General features: G+C 39.0%; 1 protein-coding gene across 3 annotated transcripts in view; it reads right to left on the bottom strand.

Moving 5' to 3' along the window:
- NCK2 (NCK adaptor protein 2) overlaps positions 1 to 24,219 on the bottom strand; it is a 347,404-nt gene that overhangs the window by 97,515 nt on the left and 225,670 nt on the right. For all 3 annotated transcript variants that reach the window (XM_053707634.1, XM_053707632.1, XM_053707633.1), the window contains one exon: positions 11,566 to 11,807. In XM_053707634.1, the coding sequence (XP_053563609.1) occupies positions 11,566 to 11,791 (226 nt within the window). In that variant the 5' untranslated portion in view covers positions 11,792 to 11,807. The remainder of the gene's footprint in view (positions 1 to 11,565; positions 11,808 to 24,219) is intronic.

Below are 24,219 nucleotides of genomic sequence, written 5' to 3' on the forward strand. Positions count from 1 at the left end.
TAAAATCCCTGTCCTTGTTCCGTCCGCGGAACTGGATGGATCATTACTAGGAGGTCTTGCACACAGCTTAGGAATGCCTCTTTCTTTATCTGGTTTGCTGATAACCTTGAAAGATGAAATCTCCCTTGTGGAGGAGAAGCTTTGAAGTCCAGAAGATATCCCTGAGATATGATCTCCAACGCCCAGGGATTCTGAACATCTCTTGCCCACGCCTGGGCGAAGAGAGAAAGTCTGCCCCCCACTAGATCCGTTTCTGGATAGGGGGCCGTTCCTTCATGCTGTCTTGGGGGCAGCAGCAGGCTTTCTGGCCTGCTTGCCCTTTTTCCAGGACTGGTTAGGTTTCCAGGCCTGTCTTGAATGAGCAACAGTTCCCTCTTGTTTTGAAGCGGAGGAAGTTGATGCTGCTCCTGCCTTGAAATTTCGAAAGGCACGAAAATTAGACTGTTTGGCCTTTGATTTGGCCCTGTCCTGAGGAAGGGTATGACCCTTGCCTCCAGTAATGTCAGCAATAATTTCCTTCAAGCCAGGCCCGAATAAGGTCTGCCTCTTGAAAGGAATGTTGAGTAATTTAGACTTTGAAGTCACGTCAGCTGACCAGGATTTAAGCCATAGCGCCCTACGCGCCTGGATGGCGAATCCGGAATTCTTAGCCGTTAGTTTAGTCAAATGAACAATGGTATCAGAAACAAATGAGTTAGCTAGCTTAAGCGTTCTAAGCTTGTCAATAATTTCATTCAATGGAGCTGTCTGGATGGCCTCTTCCAGGGCCTCAAACCAGAATGCCGCCGCAGCAGTGACAGGCGCAATGCATGCAAGGGGCTGTAAAATAAAACCTTGTTGAATAAACATTTTCTTAAGGTAACCCTCCAATTTTTTTATCCATTGGATCTGAAAAAGCACAACTGTCCTCAACCGGGATAGTGGTACGCTTTGCTAAAGTAGAAACTGCTCCCTCCACCTTAGGGACCGTCTGCCATAAGTCCCGTGTAGTGGCGTCTATTGGAAACATTTTTCTAAATATAGGAGGTGGGGAAAAGGGCACACCGGGTCTATCCCACTCCTTGCTAATAATTTCTGTAAGCCTTTTAGGTATAGGAAAAACGTCAGTACACACCGGCACCGCATAGTATCTATCCAGCCTACACAATTTCTCTGGAATTGCAACTGTGTTACAGTCATTCAGAGCAGCTAATACCTCCCCAATCAATACACGGAGGTTCTCAAGCTTAAATTTAAAATTAGAAATCTCTGAATCAGGTTTCCCCGAGTCAGAGATGTCACCCACTGACTGAAGCTCTCCGTCCTCATGTTCTGCATACTGTGACGCAGTATCAGACATGGCTCTAACAGCATTTGCGCGCTCTGTATCTCTCCTAACCCCAGAGCTATCGCGCTTGCCTCTTAATTCAGGCAATCTAGATAATACTTCTGACAGGGTATTATTCATGATTGCAGCCATGTCCTGCAAGGTAATCGCTATGGGCGTCCCTGATGTAATTGGCGCCATATTAGCGTGCGTCCCCTGAGCGGGAGGCGAAGGGTCTGACACGTGGGGAGAGTTAGTCGGCATAACTTCCCCCTCGATAGAACCCTCTGGTGATAATTCTTTTATAGATAAAGACTGATCTTTACTGTTTAAGGTGAAATCAATACATTTAGTACACATTCTCCTATGGGGCTCCACCATGGCTTTCAAACATAATGAACAAGTAGGTTCCTCTGTGTCAGACATGTTTAAACAGACTAGCAATGAGACTAGCAAGCTTGGAAAACACTTTAAAAGAAGTTTACAAGCAATATAAAAAACGTTACTGCGCCTTTAAGAAACACAAATTTTCCCAAATTTTGAAATAACAGTGAAAAAATGCAGTTACACTAACGAAATGTTTACAGTGTATGTAATAAGTTAGCAGAGCATTGCACCCACTTGCAAATGGATGATTAACCACTTAATACCAAAAACGGAATAACAAATGACAAAAACGTTTTTTAAACAGTCACAACAACTGCCACAGCTCTACTGTGGCTTTTTACCTCCCTCAACACGACTTTTGAAGCCTTTTGAGCCCTTCAGAAGTCCTGGATCATGCAGGAAGAAGCTGGATGTCTGTGTCTGTAATTTTTGCTGTGCAAAAAAACGCCAAAATAGGCCCCTCCCACTCATATTACAACAGTGGGAAGCCTCAGGGAACTGTTTCTAGGCAAAATTCAAGCCAGCCATGTGGAAAAAACTAGGCCCCAATAAGTTTTATCACCAAACATATGTAAAAAACGATTAAACATGCCAGCAAACGTTTTAAAATACACTTTTATAAGAGTATGTATCTCTATTAATAAGCCTGATACCAGTCGCTATCACTGCATTTAAGGCTTTACTTACATTACTTCGGTATCAGCAGCATTTTCTAGCAAATTCCATTCCCTAGAAAAATATTTTAACTGCACATACCTTATTACAGGAAAACCTGCACGCTATTCCCCCTCTGAAGTTACCTCACTCCTCAGAATATGTGAGAACAGCAAAGGATCTTAGTTACTTCTGCTAAGATCATAGAAAACGCAGGCAGATTCTTCTTCTAAATACTGCCTGAGATAAACAGTACACTCCGGTACCATTTAAAAATAACAAACTTTTGATTGAAGAAATAAACTAAGTATAAAACACCACAGTCCTCTTACGACCTCCATCTTAGTTGAGAGTTGCAAGAGAATGACTGGATATGGCAGTGAGGGGAGGAGCTATATGGCAGCTCTGCTGTGGGTGATCCTCTTGCAACTTCCTGTTGGGAAGGAGAATATCCCACAAGTAATGGATGATCCGTGGACTGGATACACTTAACAAGAGAAACAAGGTTTAAATCATTACTATAGCGAGTCTAATCTTTGTCATTTATGAGTTCATAATCCAAACAGTATATAAGGTTAGATGTAACACATGTTTTGAAATGTATTTATATTCTAGAAACTCACGGGCATGTTGTTACACACATCAAGGAAAGATATCATTGGCAATGGTTTATTGTATGTGGGGAATTAATTATTTTCACTCTACAGTGTGATAGAGGAACATGGAGGGTTAACTAATTATCACATTATACACCTGGGTAGAGAGGAGGGAAAGCAAATTCCAGCTTTGATTGGATATGTTTTGTTTAAAGCTTAGAGCTCTCAGTTAGGATGTATATTCCTGAGGAAACAGCGTGTAAGCTGAGGAACGCGTTGCAATATTTTATCACATAGTGGTTTTTGTTTGAACCCTATGCTTTTATTATATTTTTTTTTAAAAATTAGATACTTTTGTAACCTGACTGAGAGCCTGAGAGTCTTTTTGCTTTTGGGGAAACGCCCAGAAACGGTGGTGTGCAGGATCTAAGGAACAGTGAGCTGGGACACTAAGAGATCCCAGTCGGTGTTACTAAGCACAAGTGGGTGCTGCAACCATTGTGAGTACCTATCTTACATTGTGTTTGATTGTATATTGTGTAAAACTATATTACACTAGAAGGAGCCCTTTTGTTCTTATATATTCCCATAGAACTTGCTCAATTTGTTTGAAGTTACAAGGATCCCAGAAATAGTGAGCTGGGACACAGAGATCCCAGTAGGCGTCGCTAAGCACAAGTGGGTGCTGCAACCATTGTGAGTACCTGTCTTATATTGTGCCTGACTGTATATTGTGTATTACAATAGGAGGCGCCCTTTTGTTCTTGTGTATTCCCACAGAATTTGCTTAACTTTGCTTCTGAGACTACCTATGTAAGCTTTTCAACAATGGATACCAAGAGAACAAAGCAAATTAGATAGGAAAAGTCAACTGGAGAATTGTTAAAAATTGCCTGTTCTTTCTGAATCATGAAAGTTTAATTTTGACTTTACTGTCCCTTTAATGCAATTGCTCCGCTGCAAATTTATTTACACAGAATCAACCCATACTAAGTTTCAAGAAGCTCAGTGAATAGAAGATTTTTTGGAGTGGAGTAGATCTGCATAAGGACCTAAGTGTGCGGAGGGGCAAACATTAAAAATGAAATATAATGTTATTGTTTTAGTTAAATAAAACTATTTCAATTGTTATTGTTAATGTAATCATTTTTATTCCTTCCAATAAAGTACAAGTGAAAAGTTGATCAAATATGAATTAAGATTTTAAACTGGAGACAGTTCACTTCCCAATAATTTCATTCATTTGAATTTATCTATGCATATCTAATGATATATAACCAAATCAGTAATGGTCTGATAGAACTGGAAAAAATCATCTGAAAACGTATTATTCTAAAAAAGAAAACAATGATTTAAATCTATTTAAATGAGTCTTACTGACTAGTGATTTAAATCAATTTGATTTAAATAAAATCCCCCCTGATATACACGCATAACCAAACAACAGAAATGAACTTTCTGGACCAGATGTATTTCACAGAATTAATCTAAAAATTAGTTTACTTAAAAAATGGCAAGTGATCTATAGTGCTCACAGCTGAATCCACATCTGCATAAACAAAAAAGAATCTACTGTAATAAATCCTTGACAAAGTGAATTATTTTACTGTGGAACATTGGCGATATATAAAGCCTTTGTAAAGCACAACAAACTGCAAGGGAGTTTCAAACCGGTGAATTTTAAGATGCAGTATTTTGACATTGCCATTTAAGCCTTTTTGAATAGTATATTTAATTAGTAAACTCTGCACAAGTGGCATTGACAACATATTCCGATTTTTTTTTGCAAGGCTTGTCATGCTAGGAGCTAGGGAGCCATGGCTCCTAAAATTGTACTCCTTAGTTATTTTTTGCTCTAATAAAATGTGTGTCTTGCTCCAAAATATTTTTGCTGTCTAAGTTAAAGGGACATAAAACCCAAACATTTGCTTTCATGATTAAGAACATACAATTTAAAAAAAAAAACTTTCCAATTTACTTCTATTATCAAATTTTCTTTGTTTTCTTGTTATTCTTTGTCGAAAAGCATGAAGGTAAGTTCAGGGGCGTGCACGTGTCTGTAGCATTATATGGTAGCAGTTTTGTAACACTGTTATACATTAGCAAGAGCACTAGATGGCAGCACTATTTCTTGTCATGTAGTGCTTCAGGCATGTGCACATTACCTATCTATATATCTCTTCAACAAAAAAATAAAAAAACAAATATGACAATAGAAGTAAAATTGTATTGTGATGATACCCTCATGAGATGTAGTGGATATCTGGAATAGTCATCCAGCAGAGGTGATATCCCAGCATTGTCAGGGTGAACCTGAATTGTTTTTTCTTTTTGTGTATCTGTATCTGCTTCTAGCCCTCTTTGAGATTCTGCATATAGCACACAGTCAGCTTTTAGATAAAGAGCATGGGCTCAAACTCAGTGATCTTAATAAATAATGTGCCATAAACTGGTCATGTGAGCAAGGGGGAAATGGACAAAGGAAAAAGGTTCCGGAATATAGTAAAATGCAGCCCAGATTCAGACAGAACTTCACTGATTATTTTTTGAACATCAGAGAGGACTTAACAAGAGGTTCCCACAGGCCAGCTGCTTATCAGTGATATGTGTTTAAGTATAGGTTCTGTGTTTTGGTCTAAGTCCCATTTTATTTCAAGAACTGTATTTTGCATTTGCCTATTTTGTTTTTTGTATGTTATTTTTTATGTGATTTGGCACTGTGTAACATTTATTCATCTTTTTGTCATTAAAATATCAATCTAATTCTGTCTTTGGGCTCTGTCTGAAGTCTTGAATTTGAGTATTACTGGCATGTAATTGCAGTTGCCCAAGACACCTTTATCTAAAATTCTTGGGTGGTGGCAGTGTAGTTGATATGGGGTGATGCAGGCAGGATTTAGGATTTAATTTGGTGTCACTTTATGCCCTTGTAGAAGTATAGCGATAAGGTAGCCAGAGGCTGGGTGCTATTAACCCCTTCATGCCCACACACTCTCCCCACAGTCACGATAGGACCGATAGACCTCCCTGTGACATGTTTTTCTATCTGAATCATGAAAGACAAATTTGTCAGCCTCTGCTTTAAAGTGAAGGTCAATTTTGATGAATTAGTGCCCGCTTTTTAATAATCCTATTAAAAACAAGGGCACTTTAATTCATCAAAATTGACATTTCTCTTCTTTTCTTCAAAAACTTACCTTTTAATCCTCGCAGCCGCTCCAGCGATTCCCCCAACCGTCGGAAGCCTCTGCAGACGTCCGAAATGACGAACCCGGCTTCCTCCAATCATGGCTTCCCCCCCGGGGGAATCTTGGCCAGATGCAACACCATGATTGGAGGAAGCCGGATTCGTCATTTTGGACCCGCAAAGACGGCTTGCGACAGGTGGAGGAAGTGCTGGAGCGGCTGCCAGGATTAAAAGGTACGTTTTTTATTAAACTTGCGAAATGTCAATTTTGATGAATTAAAGTGCCCTTGTTTTTAATAGGATTATTAAAAACCGGGCACTAATTCATCAAAATTTACCTTCACTTTAATCAATGATTTTGTTGTTCCTACCAGTTAGATTTACAACTAAAATATCTAAGACTAAATTTATAACAGGGCTTGACAAATATCTCAGGAGCCAGTGAGCCACAGTGCCTAAAATTTTAGTTCTAACAATGTTTCAGTTTCTTCGACACATATCCCTATATTATGTGATTTCCTTGCTCAATATGACATCAGCTATACACAGCTGCAAAAAGAAAGAAGACCAACATCTACATTTACTTTTGGATAGATTCAGACAAAACTACAGAAGATTATTCTTTTCTTTAAAACAGGAGTTTAGAAATTGCACTCCTAAGATTGTTTCTGGAACTGATAACCCGTTGTATAAAGGAACACATTAGTAATGTTGGTGACAAGCAAAGCTAAAGCCAATTATTTCCGGTGGAATGCATGGAAAATGGTTTGTAATCAAATAGCTATAGCTTAAATAGTTTTCTAAATAACATAATTTATGCTTACCAGAGAAATTCCTTCCCTTCCTGGCAGGGAGAGTCGACGACTTCATTCCTTACTGTTGGGAAATACAACACCTGGCCACCAGGAGGAGGCAAAGACACCCCAGCCAAAGACTTATATATCCCTCCCACTTCCCCTATCACACCAGTCATTCTGCCGAGAAAACAAGAAAAAGTAGGAGAAACATCAGGGTATAAAGGTGCCAGAAGAAATAATATAAAAAGGGAGCCGCCCAAAAAAAAAATTACGGGCAGGGTCGTGGACTATCCCTGCCAGGAAGGAAATGAATTTGTCTGGTAAGCATAAATTATGTTTTCCTTCCATAAGGCAAGGAGAGTACACAACTTCATTCCTTACTGTTGGGAAAACTATGCCCAAGCACCAGAGGACACTGAAGGAATAATGGGAGGGAACAAAAGAGAGGAAGACCCTAGTCTGAGGGCACCACAGCCTACAAAACTTTTCTCCCGAAAGCTGCTTCAGCCGAAGCAAACACATCAAACTTGTAAAATTTAGAAAAAGTGTGTAAAGAAGGACCAGGTAGCCGCCTTACAAATCTGATCCATAGAGGCTTTGTTCTTAAAAGCCCAGGAGGAAGCCATTGCTCTAGTGGAATGAGCCGTAATCCTCGCAGAAGGCTGCTGTCCCGCCGTCTCATAAGCTAGGCGGATGACACTTCTCAACAACAAAGACAGGGAAGACATAGTGGCCTTTTGACCCCTACGTTTACCTGCATAGATGACAAACAAAGATGAAGATTGTCTGAACTCCTTAGTAGCCTGAAGGTAGAACTTCAAGGCACAAACCACTTCTAGATTGTGAAGCAAACGCTCCTTCGCCGAAGAAGGATTGGGAAACAAGAAAGGAATAACGATCTCTTGATTAATGTTGCGATCTGACACAACCTTAGGAAGGAAACCTAACTTAGTACATAAAACCACCTTAATAGCATGAAAAACAAGGTAAGGGGGGTCACATTGCAAAGCAGAAATCTCAGAAACTCTGCGCATAGAGGCAATAGCCAACAAAAAAAAAAGAACCTTCCAAGATAATTTAATGTCAACAGTATGTATAGGCTCAAATGGAGCGTGCTGTAAAACAAGAAGAACAAGATTGAGGCTCCAAGGCGGAGCCCCAGATCTAAACAAAGGTCTGATTCTAGTCAGAGTCTTAAAGGGACAGTCAAGTCCAAAAAAAACTTTCATGATTCAAATAGGACATGTAATTTTAAACAACTTTCCAATTTACTTTTATCACCAATTTAGCATTGTTCTCTTGGTATTCTTAGTTAAAAGCTAAACTTAGGAGGTTAATATGCTAATTTCTTAGACCTTAAAGGCCGCCTCTAAGCTGAATGCATTTTGACCACTAGAGGGCATAAGTTCATGTGTTTCAAAAAGATAGCTTTGAGCTCATGCACGTGAATTTACCGAGGATTGAACACTGATTGGCTAAAATGCAAGTCTGTCAAAAGAACTGAAATAAGGGGGCAGTCTGCAGATTCTTAGATACAAGGTAATAACAGAGGTAAAACGTGTATTATTATAACTGTGTTGGTTATGCAAAACTAGGGAATGGGTAATTAAGGGATTATCTATCTTTTAAAACAACAAAAATTCTAGTGTTGACTGTCCCTTTAACAAAGGACTGCACATCTGGAAGCTCTGCCAATCTTCTGTGCAATAACACCGACAGGGCCAATATCTATCCCTTCAGGGAACTAACATCCTGGAGAAAAGATAAAATTCTGGCAACCTTAACATTATAGAAAATATCCAAGAAAACGTAGCAAAAAGAAGCAAATTCTTTATTCCAGATTAGATGAAATACTTCTCTCATAGTCAAGGAACTTCTCATTCCCCATGATGGTTGATGTAGGCAACCAAAGATATATTGTCTGATTGGAATCTGATAAACCGCGACAAATCGAAAAAGGGAAAAGCCTTCAGAGCATTGAAAATTGCCAGAAGTTTCAATATATTGATCGGAAGGGAGGACTCCTCCTGAGCCAACAGCCCTTGAGCCTTCTTGGCGCCCCAAATGGCTCCCCAGCCGGAAAGGCTTGCATCTGGAATCTGGCAAAGGGAATGATGTCCATACAGGACACCATGAGTCCAATCACCTCTATACTCTGGGCCACTGGGGGTCTCAAGGAGGCCTGGAGGGCAAGACATGCAGTAGTTAGCTGGCAACGTCTCTGATCTGTTAGAAATATTCTCATGGATATAGAGTCTATTATTTTCCCCAGGAAATTCACTCTGGTACTTGGAGTAAGAGAACTCTTTTCCAAGTTTATCTTCAATCCATGTGATCCAAGAAGACTGAGAAGGGATTCTGAGTGTTCTCCCGCTAGACGAAAAGATGGTGCCTGTACAAAGATATCGTCCAGGTAAGGCGCTACTGCAATACCTTGTGTTCTGGCAAGGGCTAGAAGAGCCCCCAGAACCTTCGTAAATATCTTTGGAGCAGTAGCTAGGCCAAACGGAAGAGCTATGAACTGGGAGTGCAGGTCCAGAAAATCAAACCTCAGAAACTGAAAATGTTTCCTGTGTATCGGAACGTGAGGGTATGTATCCTTCAGGTCTATGGTGGTCATAAACTGGCCTTCCTGAACCAGAGGAAGAATTGACCGTATTGTCTCCATCTTGAAAGAGGGAACATTCGGAAACTTGTTTAGGCACTTTAAGTCCAGAATTAGATGAAAAGTTCCCTCCTTTTTTGGAACCACGAAAAGGTTTAAATAAAACCCCAAACATCTTTCTGCTGTAGGTACCGGGAGGGACAATTACTCCTAGAGAAGAGAGATCCCGTATGCAACCTAAAAAGGCAGTCCTCTTTTCTGGTCTTGAAGATAGTCTGGAGATTAGGAATCTGCCCCTGGGCAGATGAGATTTGAATCCTATCCGGGATCCCTGAGTTAACAACCTCCAGGACCCAAGGATCCTGTACATCCTGCAACCAAGCGTCTCCCTACTTCTTAGTCTGTTCGGACTTATTCCAGGATTGTGCCGGCTTCTAAGTACTCTGGGGTTGCTCGGGCTTGGATGAGGATTGCTGTTGTAGTGATTTGTCAGAACGAAAGGAACGAAAATTAGACGATTGCTGTCCCTTAGGTCTATTCTTCTTATCCTGCGGTAGGAAGGCACCTTTCCCTCCGGTAACCGTAGAAATAATGGAGTCCAGCCCTGGACCGAATAAAATCTTCCCCTTGAAAGGAAAAGAAAGGAGTCTGGATTTAGAAGTCATATCAGCAGACTTTGGGGCCGATTTATCATCCATCTGTCCGACATGATGCGCTCAGCAGCATTCATCAGTGCACAAGCAGTTCTTGCAATGCCGCCCCCTGCAAATTCACGGCCAATCGGCCACTAGCAGGGGGTGTCAATCAGCCCGATTGTATGAGATCGGGCGGATTGATGACCACAACCTCAGAGCAGGCGGACCAGTTAAGGAGCAGCGGTCTTTAGACCGTTGCTTCATAACGGCTTTTCCGGCGAGACTGACTCATCCTCTGTAGCCCCAATGGCTGGGCACTCACCACCTCTCCTAGACTAAGACAGCTAACAGTGAAAATGCTCTCCTTAGGAGTGATGTCCGCAGCAGGATCGTAGGAAAATTTAAAAAAAAACGCACCCGGTCACGTGGTGCGTAGGACAGGACCTTCCCCTGCTATGAAAAAGGAGCTAAGCTATTATGAACTGCGCAACACTCAAAAACGATAATAAAACTTGTTTATTCCAAGCCAAAAGCACACAGTCTATGAGCCCAAAAACTCTCACATTAAAGCAGTTGTAAATAACCCCTAGCTGTTCAAATAATCTCCCTGAAGGAGATATTAACCTGTGATCCTATTGAAGCATAAAGTAGCCACACTGAGACCCTGTATAGCAAAAGTGTATATATAAACGGTCTTACCCTCCAGGATCCATGCCGTGGAACAGGCACAGCCTCTGAAGTGACAGTCTTGCAGCGACATGGACTTGAGTGTGTAACAGCAAGCAGTGAAACCCATCTACACTAATTGCTCAGGAGCTGTTAGGCGACAGTCTGGATGGGTTCGCAGAAAAACTTTCCCTGCATTCATCAATACTCTCACTGAGTGGTTGACCTGATTAGTTAAAACTCCTGTCCTTTCTTGAAGGGAACATACCTATTACAGGACTATCCTAAATCTTCGGACACTTCTCTGCCACCTCCTATAGTGATGAAAGGCAAAGAATGACTGGGGTGATAGGGGAAGTGGGAGGGATATTTAAGCATTTGGCTGGGGTGTCTTTGCCTCCTCCAGGTGGTCAGGTGTTGTATTTCCCAACAGTAAGGAATGAAGTTGTGGACTCTCCCTGCCTTATGGAAGGAAAGGTTATATGCAGGAATATATATAGCCTAGCCTTTACAGGGAACGTCAACTGTGCTCAATATTGTTTTTTAAAGTTATATTATTATTATATGCTAGGTATTTAATAAAAGAATCCTATAACAGCAATAACACCACATGAATAAAAGTGGTCATTTTAAATTCTGCAGCTCAAATGCACATTCACCTATGACCCACCTGACACAATTGTCAATCTAGTTTACACATTTCAACATACTTTTAAAAACACAAAGGCTTACCCAGCGTGTCTTTCAAATTTTTAACCAGCGATCCCTTTTTTAAACTATTCTTTCGTTCCACATAGTTTGATGGCACATATCCTGTTTTGTTAGCACCATTTCGCACCCTCCACCATGTTTTCGAGTCATCTAGCAGCCATAAACGTTCATTTTTCTTTATATCAAGTTCTTGGTCCTGTTGTGCCGTATAATCCCACTTGGCAATAACAATGACCTCCTCTGTCATCTTTCATGGAGTCGATCTGTCAAAAAAAAAAAAAAAGCTTTAACAGTGTCTCCTAGTTAAATGATAATTATTCCAGAATATACATTATAAGGCCAAAAGTATGTGGACACGCCTGCTACTAATTGAGTTCAGGTGTTTCAGCCACACCCATTGCTAACAGGTGCATACAATCTAGCCGTTAGCAATGAAATCTCCATTGACAAGGATTAGCAGTACAATAGATCATATTGAAAAGCTCTGACTGTAAACGGGATGCCAACTTTGCCACAATTTAGTTTGTGAAATTTCATATGATTATCTGTTGTATCACTCACTACAGAGTTCCAAACTGCTTCAGGAAACAACATCCACATTTGCATCGCAAAAGCATCAGCTGGAGTGCTGTAAACCACACTAACAATGGACTCTGAAGCAGTGGAAACGTGTTCTCTGGAGTGATGAATCATGCTTCACTATCAGGCAGTCTGATGTAAGAATCTGGATGTGATGGATACGAGGAGCATGCTACCTACAGAGTTCCAGACTGCCTCTGGAACCAACATCAACACAAGAACTCTGGGGCTTCATTAAATGAATTTCTATGGCCATGTATCTGTGCACAAGCCTCACATCAGCAAATGCAAACCCAAGTGTCTGCTGGATTGGTGTAAAGCACTCAGCCGCTAGACTCTGAAAAGTGTAAACATATTCCTTGTAGTGAAGATTCTGATGGAAAAATCTTGGTGTGGCAGATGCTAGGAGAAAACTACCTACAGCACGTAGCGCCTACTGTATAGTTTGGTGGAAGAGCGATATTAGTCTAGAGCTGTTTTTCAGGGTTTGGGCTTGAACCATTAGTTCCAGTGACGGGTCATCTTAATTCTGCAGGTTACAAAGACATTTTAGACACTTAGGTGCTTCCAACTTTTAAGCAACAGTTTAAGGAAGGTCCTTTCCCGTTCCAGCATGACTGTGCCCCTGTGCACAAAATGAAGACATGGTTTAATGAGTTTGGTATGAAGGAACTTAAAGTGAATGTAAATTTTGATGAATCAGTGCCCGGTTTTTAATAATCCTATTAAAAACATGGGCACTTTCATTCATCAAACTTTAAATTACACTGCTTTTTTAAAAATACTTACCTTTTCTTTCTGCAAGCCGCTCCAGCGCTTCCTCCGCAAGCCTCTGCCGACGTCAGAAATGACTATTCCGGCCTTCCACCAATCACAGCGTTGCTTTAGACAATGATTCCCCCGGGGGAAGCCGTGATTAGAGGATGCCGGAATCGTCATTCCTGACATAAGAAGAGGCTTGCGAGGGGCTGGAGAGGCTTGCAGAAAGAAAAGGTAAGAATTTTAACAAAAACAGTGTAATTTAAAGTTTGATGTATGCAAGTGCCCATGTTTTTAATAGGATTATTAAAAACCGGGCACTCATTCCTCAAACTTTACATTCACTTTAAGTATCTGCACAGAGCCCTGACCTTAACCCAAATGAACACTTAAGATGAAATGGAAAGCAGACTTTGAGATAAGACCTTCTCATTTAACATCAATGCCTGATCTTACAAATGCTCTTTTGGCTGAATAGACACAAATTCCAATAGACACTCCAAAATCTTAGGAAAAGCCTTTCCAGAAGAGTTGTGGCCATTATATCTGCAAATATGGAGGCAACACCATAATAATGCCTATGTTTTTGGAATGGGATGCACAGCAAGCTCATACTGGTGTGATGGTCAGGTGTCCACATACATTTGGCCATATATTGTATTAAAGTCAGTGATTGGAATTATTTTGTTATGAGGACAAGGAGCATGAATGTCTCTTTCACTTAAAACATTATGGGCTAAAATACAGATGGAGAACAATAAATAGAATTGGGTATTTTATTTTTTGCGCAACCTCAAGCAAAAAATAAACACAATCTGGTAATGCAAGTGGATGGTTAAATATTTTAACCAATGCATCTTAACATAACCTAAATTTTTGTATAGCGCCCTATAATAAATATACCTGAAGTAAACCATCATTATTAATACTATATTACAGAGCTACATGAAGAATTCCAATACTTGTGCTCCATCAGCTTAGTGCTCGAGCGATATCCTAAATTAATTTTACTGCTTAGAAGTAATGTAAGTTCAGGAGTGTGCACGTCTCTGCAACACTATATGGCAGTAGTTTTGCAACAATGTTATACATTAGCAAGAGCACTAGATGTCAGCACTATTTGCTGTCATGTAGTGCTTCAAGCATGTGCATGCTACCTACCTAAGTATCTCTTCAACAAAAAACAACATGAGAATGAAGCAAATTTAATAATAGAAGTACATTTGAAACTTTTTTTTAAATTGTATTCTCTATCTGAATATTTTTGGGTTTCATGTCCCTTTAATGCAAAAACATAATTTATGCTTACCTGATAAATTTATTTCTCTTGTAGTGTGTTCAGTCCACGGGTCATCCATTACTTATGGGATATATTCTCCTTCCCAACAGGAAGTTGCAAGAGGATCACCCAAGCAGAGCTGCTATAGAGCTCCTCCCCTCACATGTCATATCCAGTCATTCGACCGAAACAAGACGAGAAAGGAGAAACTATAAGGTGCAGTGGTGACTGGAGTTATAATTTTAAAATTTAGAACCTGCCTGAAAAAGACAGGGCGGGCCGTGGACTGAACACACTACAAGAGAAATAAATTTATCAGGTAAGCATAAATTATGTTTTCTCTTGTTAAGTGTGTTCAGTCCACGGGTCATCCATTACTTATGGGATACCAATACCAAAGCTAAGTACACGGATGATGGGAGGGACAAGGCAGGAACATTAAACAGAAGGAACCACTGCCTGTAGAACCTTTCTCCCAAAACCAGCCTCCGAAGAAGCGAAAGTGTCAAATTTGTAAAATTTGGAAAAAGTATGAAGTGAAGACCAAGTTGCAGCCTTGCAAATCTGTTCAACAGAGGCCTCATTCTTAAAGGCCCAGGTGGAAGCCACAGCTCTAGTGGAATGAGCTGTAATTCTTTCAGGAGGCTGCTGTCCAGCAGTCTCATAGGCTAAACGTATTATGCCACGAAGCCAAAAAGAGAGAGAGGTAGCCGAAGCCTTTTGACCTCTCCTCTGTCCAGAGTAAACGACAAACAGAGAAGAAGTTTGTCTAAAATCTTTAGTTGCCTGTAAGTAGAACTTCAGAGCACGGACCACGTCTAGATTATACAAAAGACGTTCCTTCTTTGAAGAAGGATTAGGACATAATGATGGAACAACAATCTCTTGATTGATATTCCTGTTAGAAACAACCTTAGGTAAAAACCCAGGTTTCGTACGCAGTACTACCTTGTCTGAATGAAAGATCAGATAAGGAGAATCAAAATGTAAGGCAGATAACTCAGAGACTCTTCGAGCCGAGGAAATAGCCATCAAAAACAAAACTTTCCAAGATAAAAGCTTAATATCAATGGAATGAAGGGGTTCAAACGGAACACCCTGAAGAACTTTAAGAACGAAGTTTAAGCTCCACGGAGGAGCAACAGCTTTAAACACAGGCTTAATTCTAGCCAAAGCCTGACAAAAGGCCTGGACGTCTGGATGCTCTGCCAGACGTTTGTGTAAAAGAATAGACAGAGCTGAAATCTGTCCCTTTAGCGAACTAGCGGATAAACCCTTTTCTAAACCCTCTTGTAGAAAAGCTAATATCCTGTCAAGGTATTTGAAATATTATTAAATAATATATAGAGGTATATTTGTCTTTATTTAATAGATCTGTGGATATGAACATGGTCTGTAGGACAAAGGATTAGATCTCCCCCACTCCAATTGCACAGGAGACATTCTTGGCTGAAAGGAGAACAAAGGATTATCTCTGGGAGATATCACACACTCAATATGTTAAATTATGCAATTGTATAATTTAGCAAGGAACTAAAATATAACATAGTTTCAGGATACAGGCAAATATATGGAGACGAAATGTCTGAATTACCCTTTTGGAACTGATCAAAATCATAGAGAAACAACTTTATGCACATGGGTGTTAATTATCAAATACACATCTGCACTGCTGGCTAAACAGGAAATATGCTGTTTTAAAGACTTTTACAATTCCTCATGGATTGACCCCATGTGGAGCAATAAAGGCCTTGGGAAACACAGACAAATGCTAAGGTGTGACTCTGGAAGTTCACGTAAGCAGACAGCAAATAAACATTTATTTTTTTTTCTCTCTCTGTTTAAATACATGCCCCAGAATGTATTAAATATAGAAATTTAGGAAATTGTCTAATTCTATATTATTATTACATGGGTATTTGCTAAGCTTGGGAGGTAACTGTTTTAGTCAGTCAAAAATGTGTAATAACCTCTGTTTTGCTTATATTTTTCAGACAGATAAATTCAGATATACATAGAAATGATATATATGTTTTGAAAACACAAAAGATCTTACTTAGCCTCTGTGTTTTTAAGAATATAAATAAATACTTATGGACCATACACATACTAATGATTGGATCATCTCTAATAATTATTTCTATTTTTATTGCAGACAACCATTGGTCATGAGCATCAATCTTAGAAAGAGACGGAATGCCGCATGAAATGAATTAAGTCATATCATATAAACATACAAATAAATGTTTATAAAGTTTCACATACATCTTTTAAAATATAGTGAGATGAAAATATGGAAGTTACTTTGATGTGATATGACTATGAGATATATATTTGATGTGATATAACTATGAAATATAAGTTATTTTAATATAATGTTAGATATGTGATGTTTCATATCAAAATGATCAGAAAATTCATTAAGATATAACTTATCCAAAACAAATATTATGAATAGTTGTCGCAGTAAATTATGATAAAAATTAATAACCATTTCATAGAAATACTGACTTAAGCTGTTTCAAATGTTGCTGTGTCTGTTTGTGCTGCCACCTGGTGTTATGTTGCGAGAACTACAGCCAGAAGGTTCTCTCTGGCTGTTAAAAATGAAATTTCCAAGGGCCAATCTGATTTAGACTTCCCAGATAACCAATGGGAAGGTCAGCTCCCGCAGGGCCACCCACAATTTACCAGTGATGGGAAAACCAAATAAAAAGTGAATGCAATGGAGAGAAAGGGAGAGATTTTCTGCTGAAGCTAAAACTTGTAACTGGTTCCTGCTGGACGCGAGATACCACTTTACTTGAGCAAAGCTAATCTACCCTTCTCATTGATTGCGATATACACTTATTGGTGATCTGAGGTAAAATAATTCCTACCAAGAAATATTGGATATCGACTGCTTTTTACTTTGGTAACGTATTCAAGGTTTTGTAAGATAAGTTATATGCATAGTTAATTTGTATTTAATAGATTTAAAGAAACAGTGTGTTTTAGTTAGCATTTCACAGCCTATATATATATTGTTTAAATCTGTGTCTGATTGGCTAAGTAACTCATCTATACAAGTTCTGATATTGTCAGTTAATTTTGTATTAGGATAAATTGAAATTAAATAGCAGAATATATATTATCCTATTGTTTTATAAACACTGTTTAGAATTGTATTGCTTGGATGTTAAAGGTTTTTAGTCCCATTGTGTTAAATAATTAAAAGGCTGAATTGTGAAGGTATATTTTTCTGGGTTTTGTAAGAAGGATAGCATATCTTAAGAGTTGGTTTTAACGCATATAAATTTTGTTTCATTTCCTTTTATTGCAAATATACTTCAATATGTTTATGGATATTAACTAAATAAAAGAATTCAGGTATTTATATTAATTGTATGGTCTAGTAGATGCATGGTTAATTAGGGTTTCTATTTTTTTTTATTTTATTGTGTTTGCAACCCTGCCATAAACTTATATATTATTTGGATAGCACTACTAAGATTTTCATAAATATACTGACATAATAATTGGAGGCACTTTTTCTGAGATTTATTAATATTCCATCATAATTGATATAATATATTTGTAAGTAAATAGAAATTATTATAAAAGAGAAAAAAAAAAAAAAAAAAAAAATCATATTTCGATATTAATATTTTGAAGATATAATTTTTTTTTGAAAAGTTGAAATATTAATTTTCATATTTCGAGATTGACATTAATATCTTGAAATATTATTAAAGATTAATTTTGAAAAATTAATAAAAATATTAATTTTTCATATTTCAAAATTAATCAAAAATATTGATTTTTCATATTTTCAAAGTTAATCAAAAATATAAATTTCTCATATTTTGGAATATTAATTTTTCATATTTCAAAATTAATAATATTTTTTTTTGAAATATAAAAATTTTCCTTCTCTCTTTTTATTGGCAAAAATTGTATTAGCATTTTAGTTTAACTAAGTACTAAACCAATATAATAATGTCTGTAGCCAGAAGTGACTCATTTAATTCTATACATAGCAATGAAATTGGTCCCATAACCATACCTATTACTAAAGGTCAGGTCCTTAAGAAAGATATCTTAAGTTACCTTAAAGGGAAGTTTAATATTGCGGGTGAATTAAATGATTTTATGGATATGCTTGAAACTAGGGCTAAAAATATTACCGTTAATAATAATATGTGGAATGAAGAGAATGAATTCTTCCAGGAATTATTAATGATTAATCAATGCGAAGCTCCCAAAAAGCGAGACGAACTAATACTAAAATCCTGGCCCCTTTTAATATGCATAATTGACGAAATGTCGTTTTGTGTCACAGACAAACGATTGCAAATACAGGAGCTAGAAAATAGTATTCGTTCCTCGCGCAGACGCGAAGAGGGTTTAAAAATAGCCAAAAATAAAATGGATGAATTTGCCCAAAACCTAGCCACCTTAGATAAGCACAATATGGACTTAATCGCGCAGATACAAGATTTAAATAAACAGCTTGCGCAAAGCCAGAGAGAATTAAGCGATTTAAAAAGGTCATATCGCCATAATGAAAACCCCTATATTAGCAATGAGAATAATACAGATAATGCTAACTCCTTTAGCGAACGCGTCAGGGACGAGGTACGAAAATATATAGAACAACATAGACAAATGACCCCTAACGGGTCAGAAGTAGATTTCCCAAATAGACAATCCCCTCAGGATGTAAATCCAGAGGACAGCTGTAGCGCAGCTGATGCAGGGGAGGGAAACTCTAACAGAGAATCCCAAAATAAGTCTGATAAAGTCTATGATTCACATAAAATAATCACCTTTGTACAACGCGCAGTACCTATATTCTCCAATAAGGGAACAACATCTGTAATTGATCATTTACAGGCTTTTGAAAATGCGTTAGCTATAATGAATGTTACAAGTGAGAAATTGAAAATTGAATTTCTGCCTTGGGTATTTGACAGTAAGCATCACAAATTCTTTGCTTCACTAAAGGATATGAATATTCATTCCTGGAATGGGGTAAAACAACAATGCAGAAAAGAATTCGGGCAATATCGCACTAAAACTGCCGCGAAAATAGCGGTATATGGTTTAAAGTGTCGTGCGAATCAGAGTCCAGTCGAATTCCTTTCTGTATTGAAAAATGCGTACAGTATGGCTGAAGATAATCCCAGATTTGATGGCTCAGAATTTGTAAATTTATTTTTTGAAGCATTGCCTACACCCATCAAAATCAACTTAGCTAGAGATTTTGATGAGGACTGCTCATTGGAATGGCTGATCAAAGAGAGTACGAAGTTATACTCTATTCAGCAGTCCAGTGAGCAGGGGGTTAAAAAGGAGTCAAAACCCAAAATTGTGGCAGAAACTAGGGTGTCACCTAGCCCCCTCAATTTGGAGTCCAACAAGAGGACTTATGCAGAGGTGGCCAGTCAAAACAGGCCATCTCCACAGAGGTTTAATTCTGCCCCTCCCCCTACACAGGTTGAGGCGCAGGGAGACTATAACCAAAGTGGGGGACATAATCAGGTGAATAATTACTCACAAAGAGAATACTCACCAAATAATTGGTATCCGCGCAAGGGTAGATACAATAGACGGCGAAGATATTCTCAGGGTAACCAGACACCCCAGGTATATAATGCTCCCCAAAGTACTAATGCTGAACAAGCTGAACCCCAGGGGCAACCACGCCAGAATAGAAATAGTGGCCCTGATTCTGAGGGAACCCAATGGTCCAGGAATCAGTACAATGGGGCACCAAGAGATAGGCCCAGGGGTAGAGGTAACTTGTACAATCAGGTAGATATGCTGTTTACCCAATTAAATCGGTTGAGCGAACAAATCGCTAATATGAGTCAAAAATCTACGGCTCAGCAACCGAACAATACTTTTTTAGGGGTACAGCCAGTGGTCAGCAGTGGACCACAGGCACAGTCATAAATACTGCAGTATCACCTGAAGGGGAGGGGAGAGATATACAAAATGTAGTAATAAATATCAATGATACTAATCATGTTATCTCCCCACAGACCGGAAACGGACAAATTAGCTGTGACAATGAGCGACATCAGCCGGGAAAAATTAACCAAACTTTTCCTCTGCAGTGTTCTCTTAACATTATTTCCACAGATGCAGTACACAAGAACCCAGCTGACCTTGTCATAGGGGAAACAGGTAGGTATGAAATTTCCTCTGCATCGAATGACACAGCGGATCCAGGTAAAACGTGGCGAAGCCCACAGATGTACAAGAATGCAAATTTTATGTGTGAAATGATAGAAACTACAGGAAGATATTATGTACTAGTTGAGCTGCAAGATTCAGTCTCCAACCCTATCAGGGGATTAATTGACACTGGGTCACAGGCAACTATCTTATCCCACAGGTACTACACACAGCTAAATGAGCTAACACCCCACAAACCCAAAATAAGAGAATTTGACGGTTCTCTAATAGGTGTTGGGGGTGACTCCCTAAAAGTCTACGGTACTGCCTGGTTAAAATTTAAATTGGGGAACAGGGTCATAAGACACCCTGTCATTATAGTGGATCTGCCAACTGATCGTTTAATTATTGGTAGTGATCTCCTGAAACGATTAAGCACCATAATTGATTGCATAAATAATGTAATTTGGTCACAAGTTAAACGGCCTATCAATTATGAAAAATCTGGTATATCTCGCACCCGACATAGCTGTCACGTGGTGGAAGAGAAACCAGATGCTGTGGAGATTCATTTCAGGAATAACTCTGTACCTGAAATCACTATTCTACAAATAGATGACCAGACTCCTTTTAGTGGCTCTGATGGTAATACTTTTAAAATTTCGCCCGGAAAGATAGCAAATATCTCCCTAGATGGCGATATATTAACCATATCACTCCACAAGGGGGATCCTAAAATCCCTAAAGGGGGAGACCATGCTCAATACCTCACAGGGATTGAGAAAGTTAAAGAGGATCTATTTATCCCTATACAAGTACATGACCTTGGTAAAACCAAGTATGCTAAAATAAACTTAAAACAGGAAGCTAGCTATATAAGCGAAGGTTTATTAGCGCAGATAGCTGAACCTAAAGTGATTAAATATCTTTCTCCCCAAGACCACTGCGTCAACGGCCTGGATGACAGGTCTGAAAGCTATAACATCACAGCTAAGTGCTTATTATCTATCTCTATTGGTAATAAGTCAGTGAAGCACCTGTTTTTAGTTTTAAATACTCCCAATAATCAAATATACATTGGCAATGATATCTTACATAGATATGCCATACAAATAGATTTGATTAATTCTTGCCTCTGGAGCAGGTTAAAGGGGGACCCTGAAGTATTTCAGGATGAAAATGCAGCCCTGAAATCAAACCAGCAATTGCCATATGCTGTGAATATGCAGGTATCTAGCGATGTTATAATTCCTGCTGGGGCTGATAAATTTCTTTTACCCTTACAGGTAAAGAGAGGGCAGAAATTAAAAACTTCTGAAACACTGATTTGCCTCTCCCATAGAATACAAAATCTAGGTGTCACAGTGACTTACACTCCTATGGTGAATATTGGAACTGTTCCAATACATATTATTGTGCATAACATGACCCCACAGGATATAACATTATCCAAGGGAACTACCATAGGATATGCACTGGAATCAAGTTATTACACTTTTGGATTCCAGAATAATGTAATTGGGCTAATACCTGAAGGATACCTAACTGAAGAACAATTAATAGAACAATCCTTTGCATCTATGCCAGAGGGTCTATTTAATGTTCAGTCTATTTATCCCTTCAGCTCAGAGGAAGGCATCTGTAAAATTGAAGAAGCCTCTCTAGTGTTTGATCAGCCAATCAAACAGCAAGATTACCCCAATACCCAGAGTCATGGGAGCAATGTAAATTATAATCAAGGGGATCTCACCTCTAGGTTGGAAGAAGCCTATGAAATAGGACAGCCTGAAATCTTTCCAGGATTTCAGCAAATAGTCGAAGAGCAAATATCCTTAGCTAATGGCTGTTCCAGCGAGGACGAACGCCAACAGCTGCGAGAACTCCTAATGGAATACAAGGATATTTTCGCTAAGGATTCTTATGACTGTGGTACTACAGACTTGCACATTGCAAGAATACAAACAGATCCTGATGCGCCACCTGTATTTGTCAAACAATACAGACTTCCCTTAGCCTCATATGATTCTCTTGCAGAGATCATAAGGAATTTGGAAGAAAGAGGTATTATCAGACAGGTGCACAGCTCTTATAATAATCCTATTCTAGGTGTCCTTAAGCCCAATGGACAATGGCGTTTGTGTGCTGACTTAAGACAGCTAAACAAACGAGTATACATGTCTGGCTGGCCTGTACCATACATTGACCAGTGCCTAGCACAAATGCAGGGATCCAAAATATTCACTGCCATTGATTGTGCACAGGGATATTGGACCATAAAGGTACATGAAGAGGACCAATATAAGCTAGCATTCTCCTTCCAAAAGGTTCAGTATGCATTCCAGAGACTTCCATTTGGATACATAAATTCTGGACATGAATTTGCTGTATTCATGCATAAGGCTATGCCTGATGCACTGGAAAGGGGGACCTTATCTTATGTTGATGATGTTTTAATCAAAAGCACAGACTTTGAAAAACACATCGCAGAGCTTAAACACGTCCTCAGCCAACTTAAAAGGGCAGGTGTCAAATTATCCATGCAAAAAGCTCAATGGTGCCGCACTCGTGTAAACTTCTTGGGACATGAAGTTACCTCTGAAGGATTAAATCCCCAAAAGAAAAAGGTGGAAGCTATAGTGAATTCTAAAAACCCAACTAACTTAAAGGAATTGAGATCATTCCTGGGTATGACAAATTATTCTCGCAAATTCATTGATAATTATGCGGAATTAGCTAAACCACTACTGCTTCTTCTGAAGAAAGATGTGAAATGGCACTGGAGTGAGTCTCAAGAGACAGCCATCAGAGAGCTGAAGAGAAAACTCACTCAAGCACCTTGCTTAGCGTACCCTGAAGGTGGCAAACCTTTCTACTTAGAAACAGGGTACACAGATGTAAGCATGAGTGCTGTTGTATACCAAAAGCATGATAATTTGAACAAAGCCATTGCTTATGCGAGCAAAAATCTATCCCCAGTAGAAATAAAATTTAGCGATTGCGAAAAAGCCCTCTTATCTACTGTATGGGCTCTACAAAATTTCCGCAGCTATATACAGGGCGAGAAAATTATCGTGGAAACGGCCCACCAGCCTTTGCTATATTTGCAAAGTGAGAGAATAAGAGATGGGAATTTGTCTAATAGCCGCATAACAGCGTGGACTCTTTCCTTACAAGGCTGGCCCTTAGAAATTCGCTACAAGCAGAATAAAAAGAATCCAGTCGCACAAGGGCTTGCTGAGCTCCACGACTGTACTGCTAGAAATCCTGGGGAAGAATTATCAGATGATGATTTTCTGGAGGAACAATTGCTTTCCCCATATAAAATGTACAATGAGGACCATTGTCAAACATTACCTTGGGTATATGTTGATGGTTGTTCTTACCATGCCACTATTGATAATGAGCGCAGATTAGTCGCTGGCATTGGTATAACTGGGGCAAATGGATTCCCAAATATATCTATAGGTTTCAACATTGGACCAAGATCAAGTCAGGTTGCAGAACTAACTGCTGTTTTCAAAACCATTGAAATGGCTATTGAACATAGTATTAATGAATTTGTGATCATAACTGACTCAAATTATGTGCGTGACAGCTTTGTTGAATACCTGCCAACTTGGAAAAGAAATGGCATGCAGAAAAGCAATCACAAACCAGTCAAGCATGGCAAATTGTTCTGCGAGATTGATAATCTGGTAGTATCCAATGATTTAACCATACACTGGAAAAAGACCAAGGGTCATTCCAGAGTTCTAGGTGCTGATAAGGAAGGCAATGACCTTGCGGATTCATTAGCCAAACAAGGAGCCATAACTGGAGAACTCCTTAATATTGACCATTTAATGGGTGCAATTCAGGTAGAAGCCATTACCAGAAACCAGGCAAAACAACAGAGT

The sequence above is a fragment of the Bombina bombina genome, chromosome 3 (genome assembly GCF_027579735.1).
Source record: "Bombina bombina isolate aBomBom1 chromosome 3, aBomBom1.pri, whole genome shotgun sequence".
In the NCBI taxonomy this organism is placed as follows: Eukaryota; Metazoa; Chordata; class Amphibia; order Anura; family Bombinatoridae; genus Bombina; species Bombina bombina.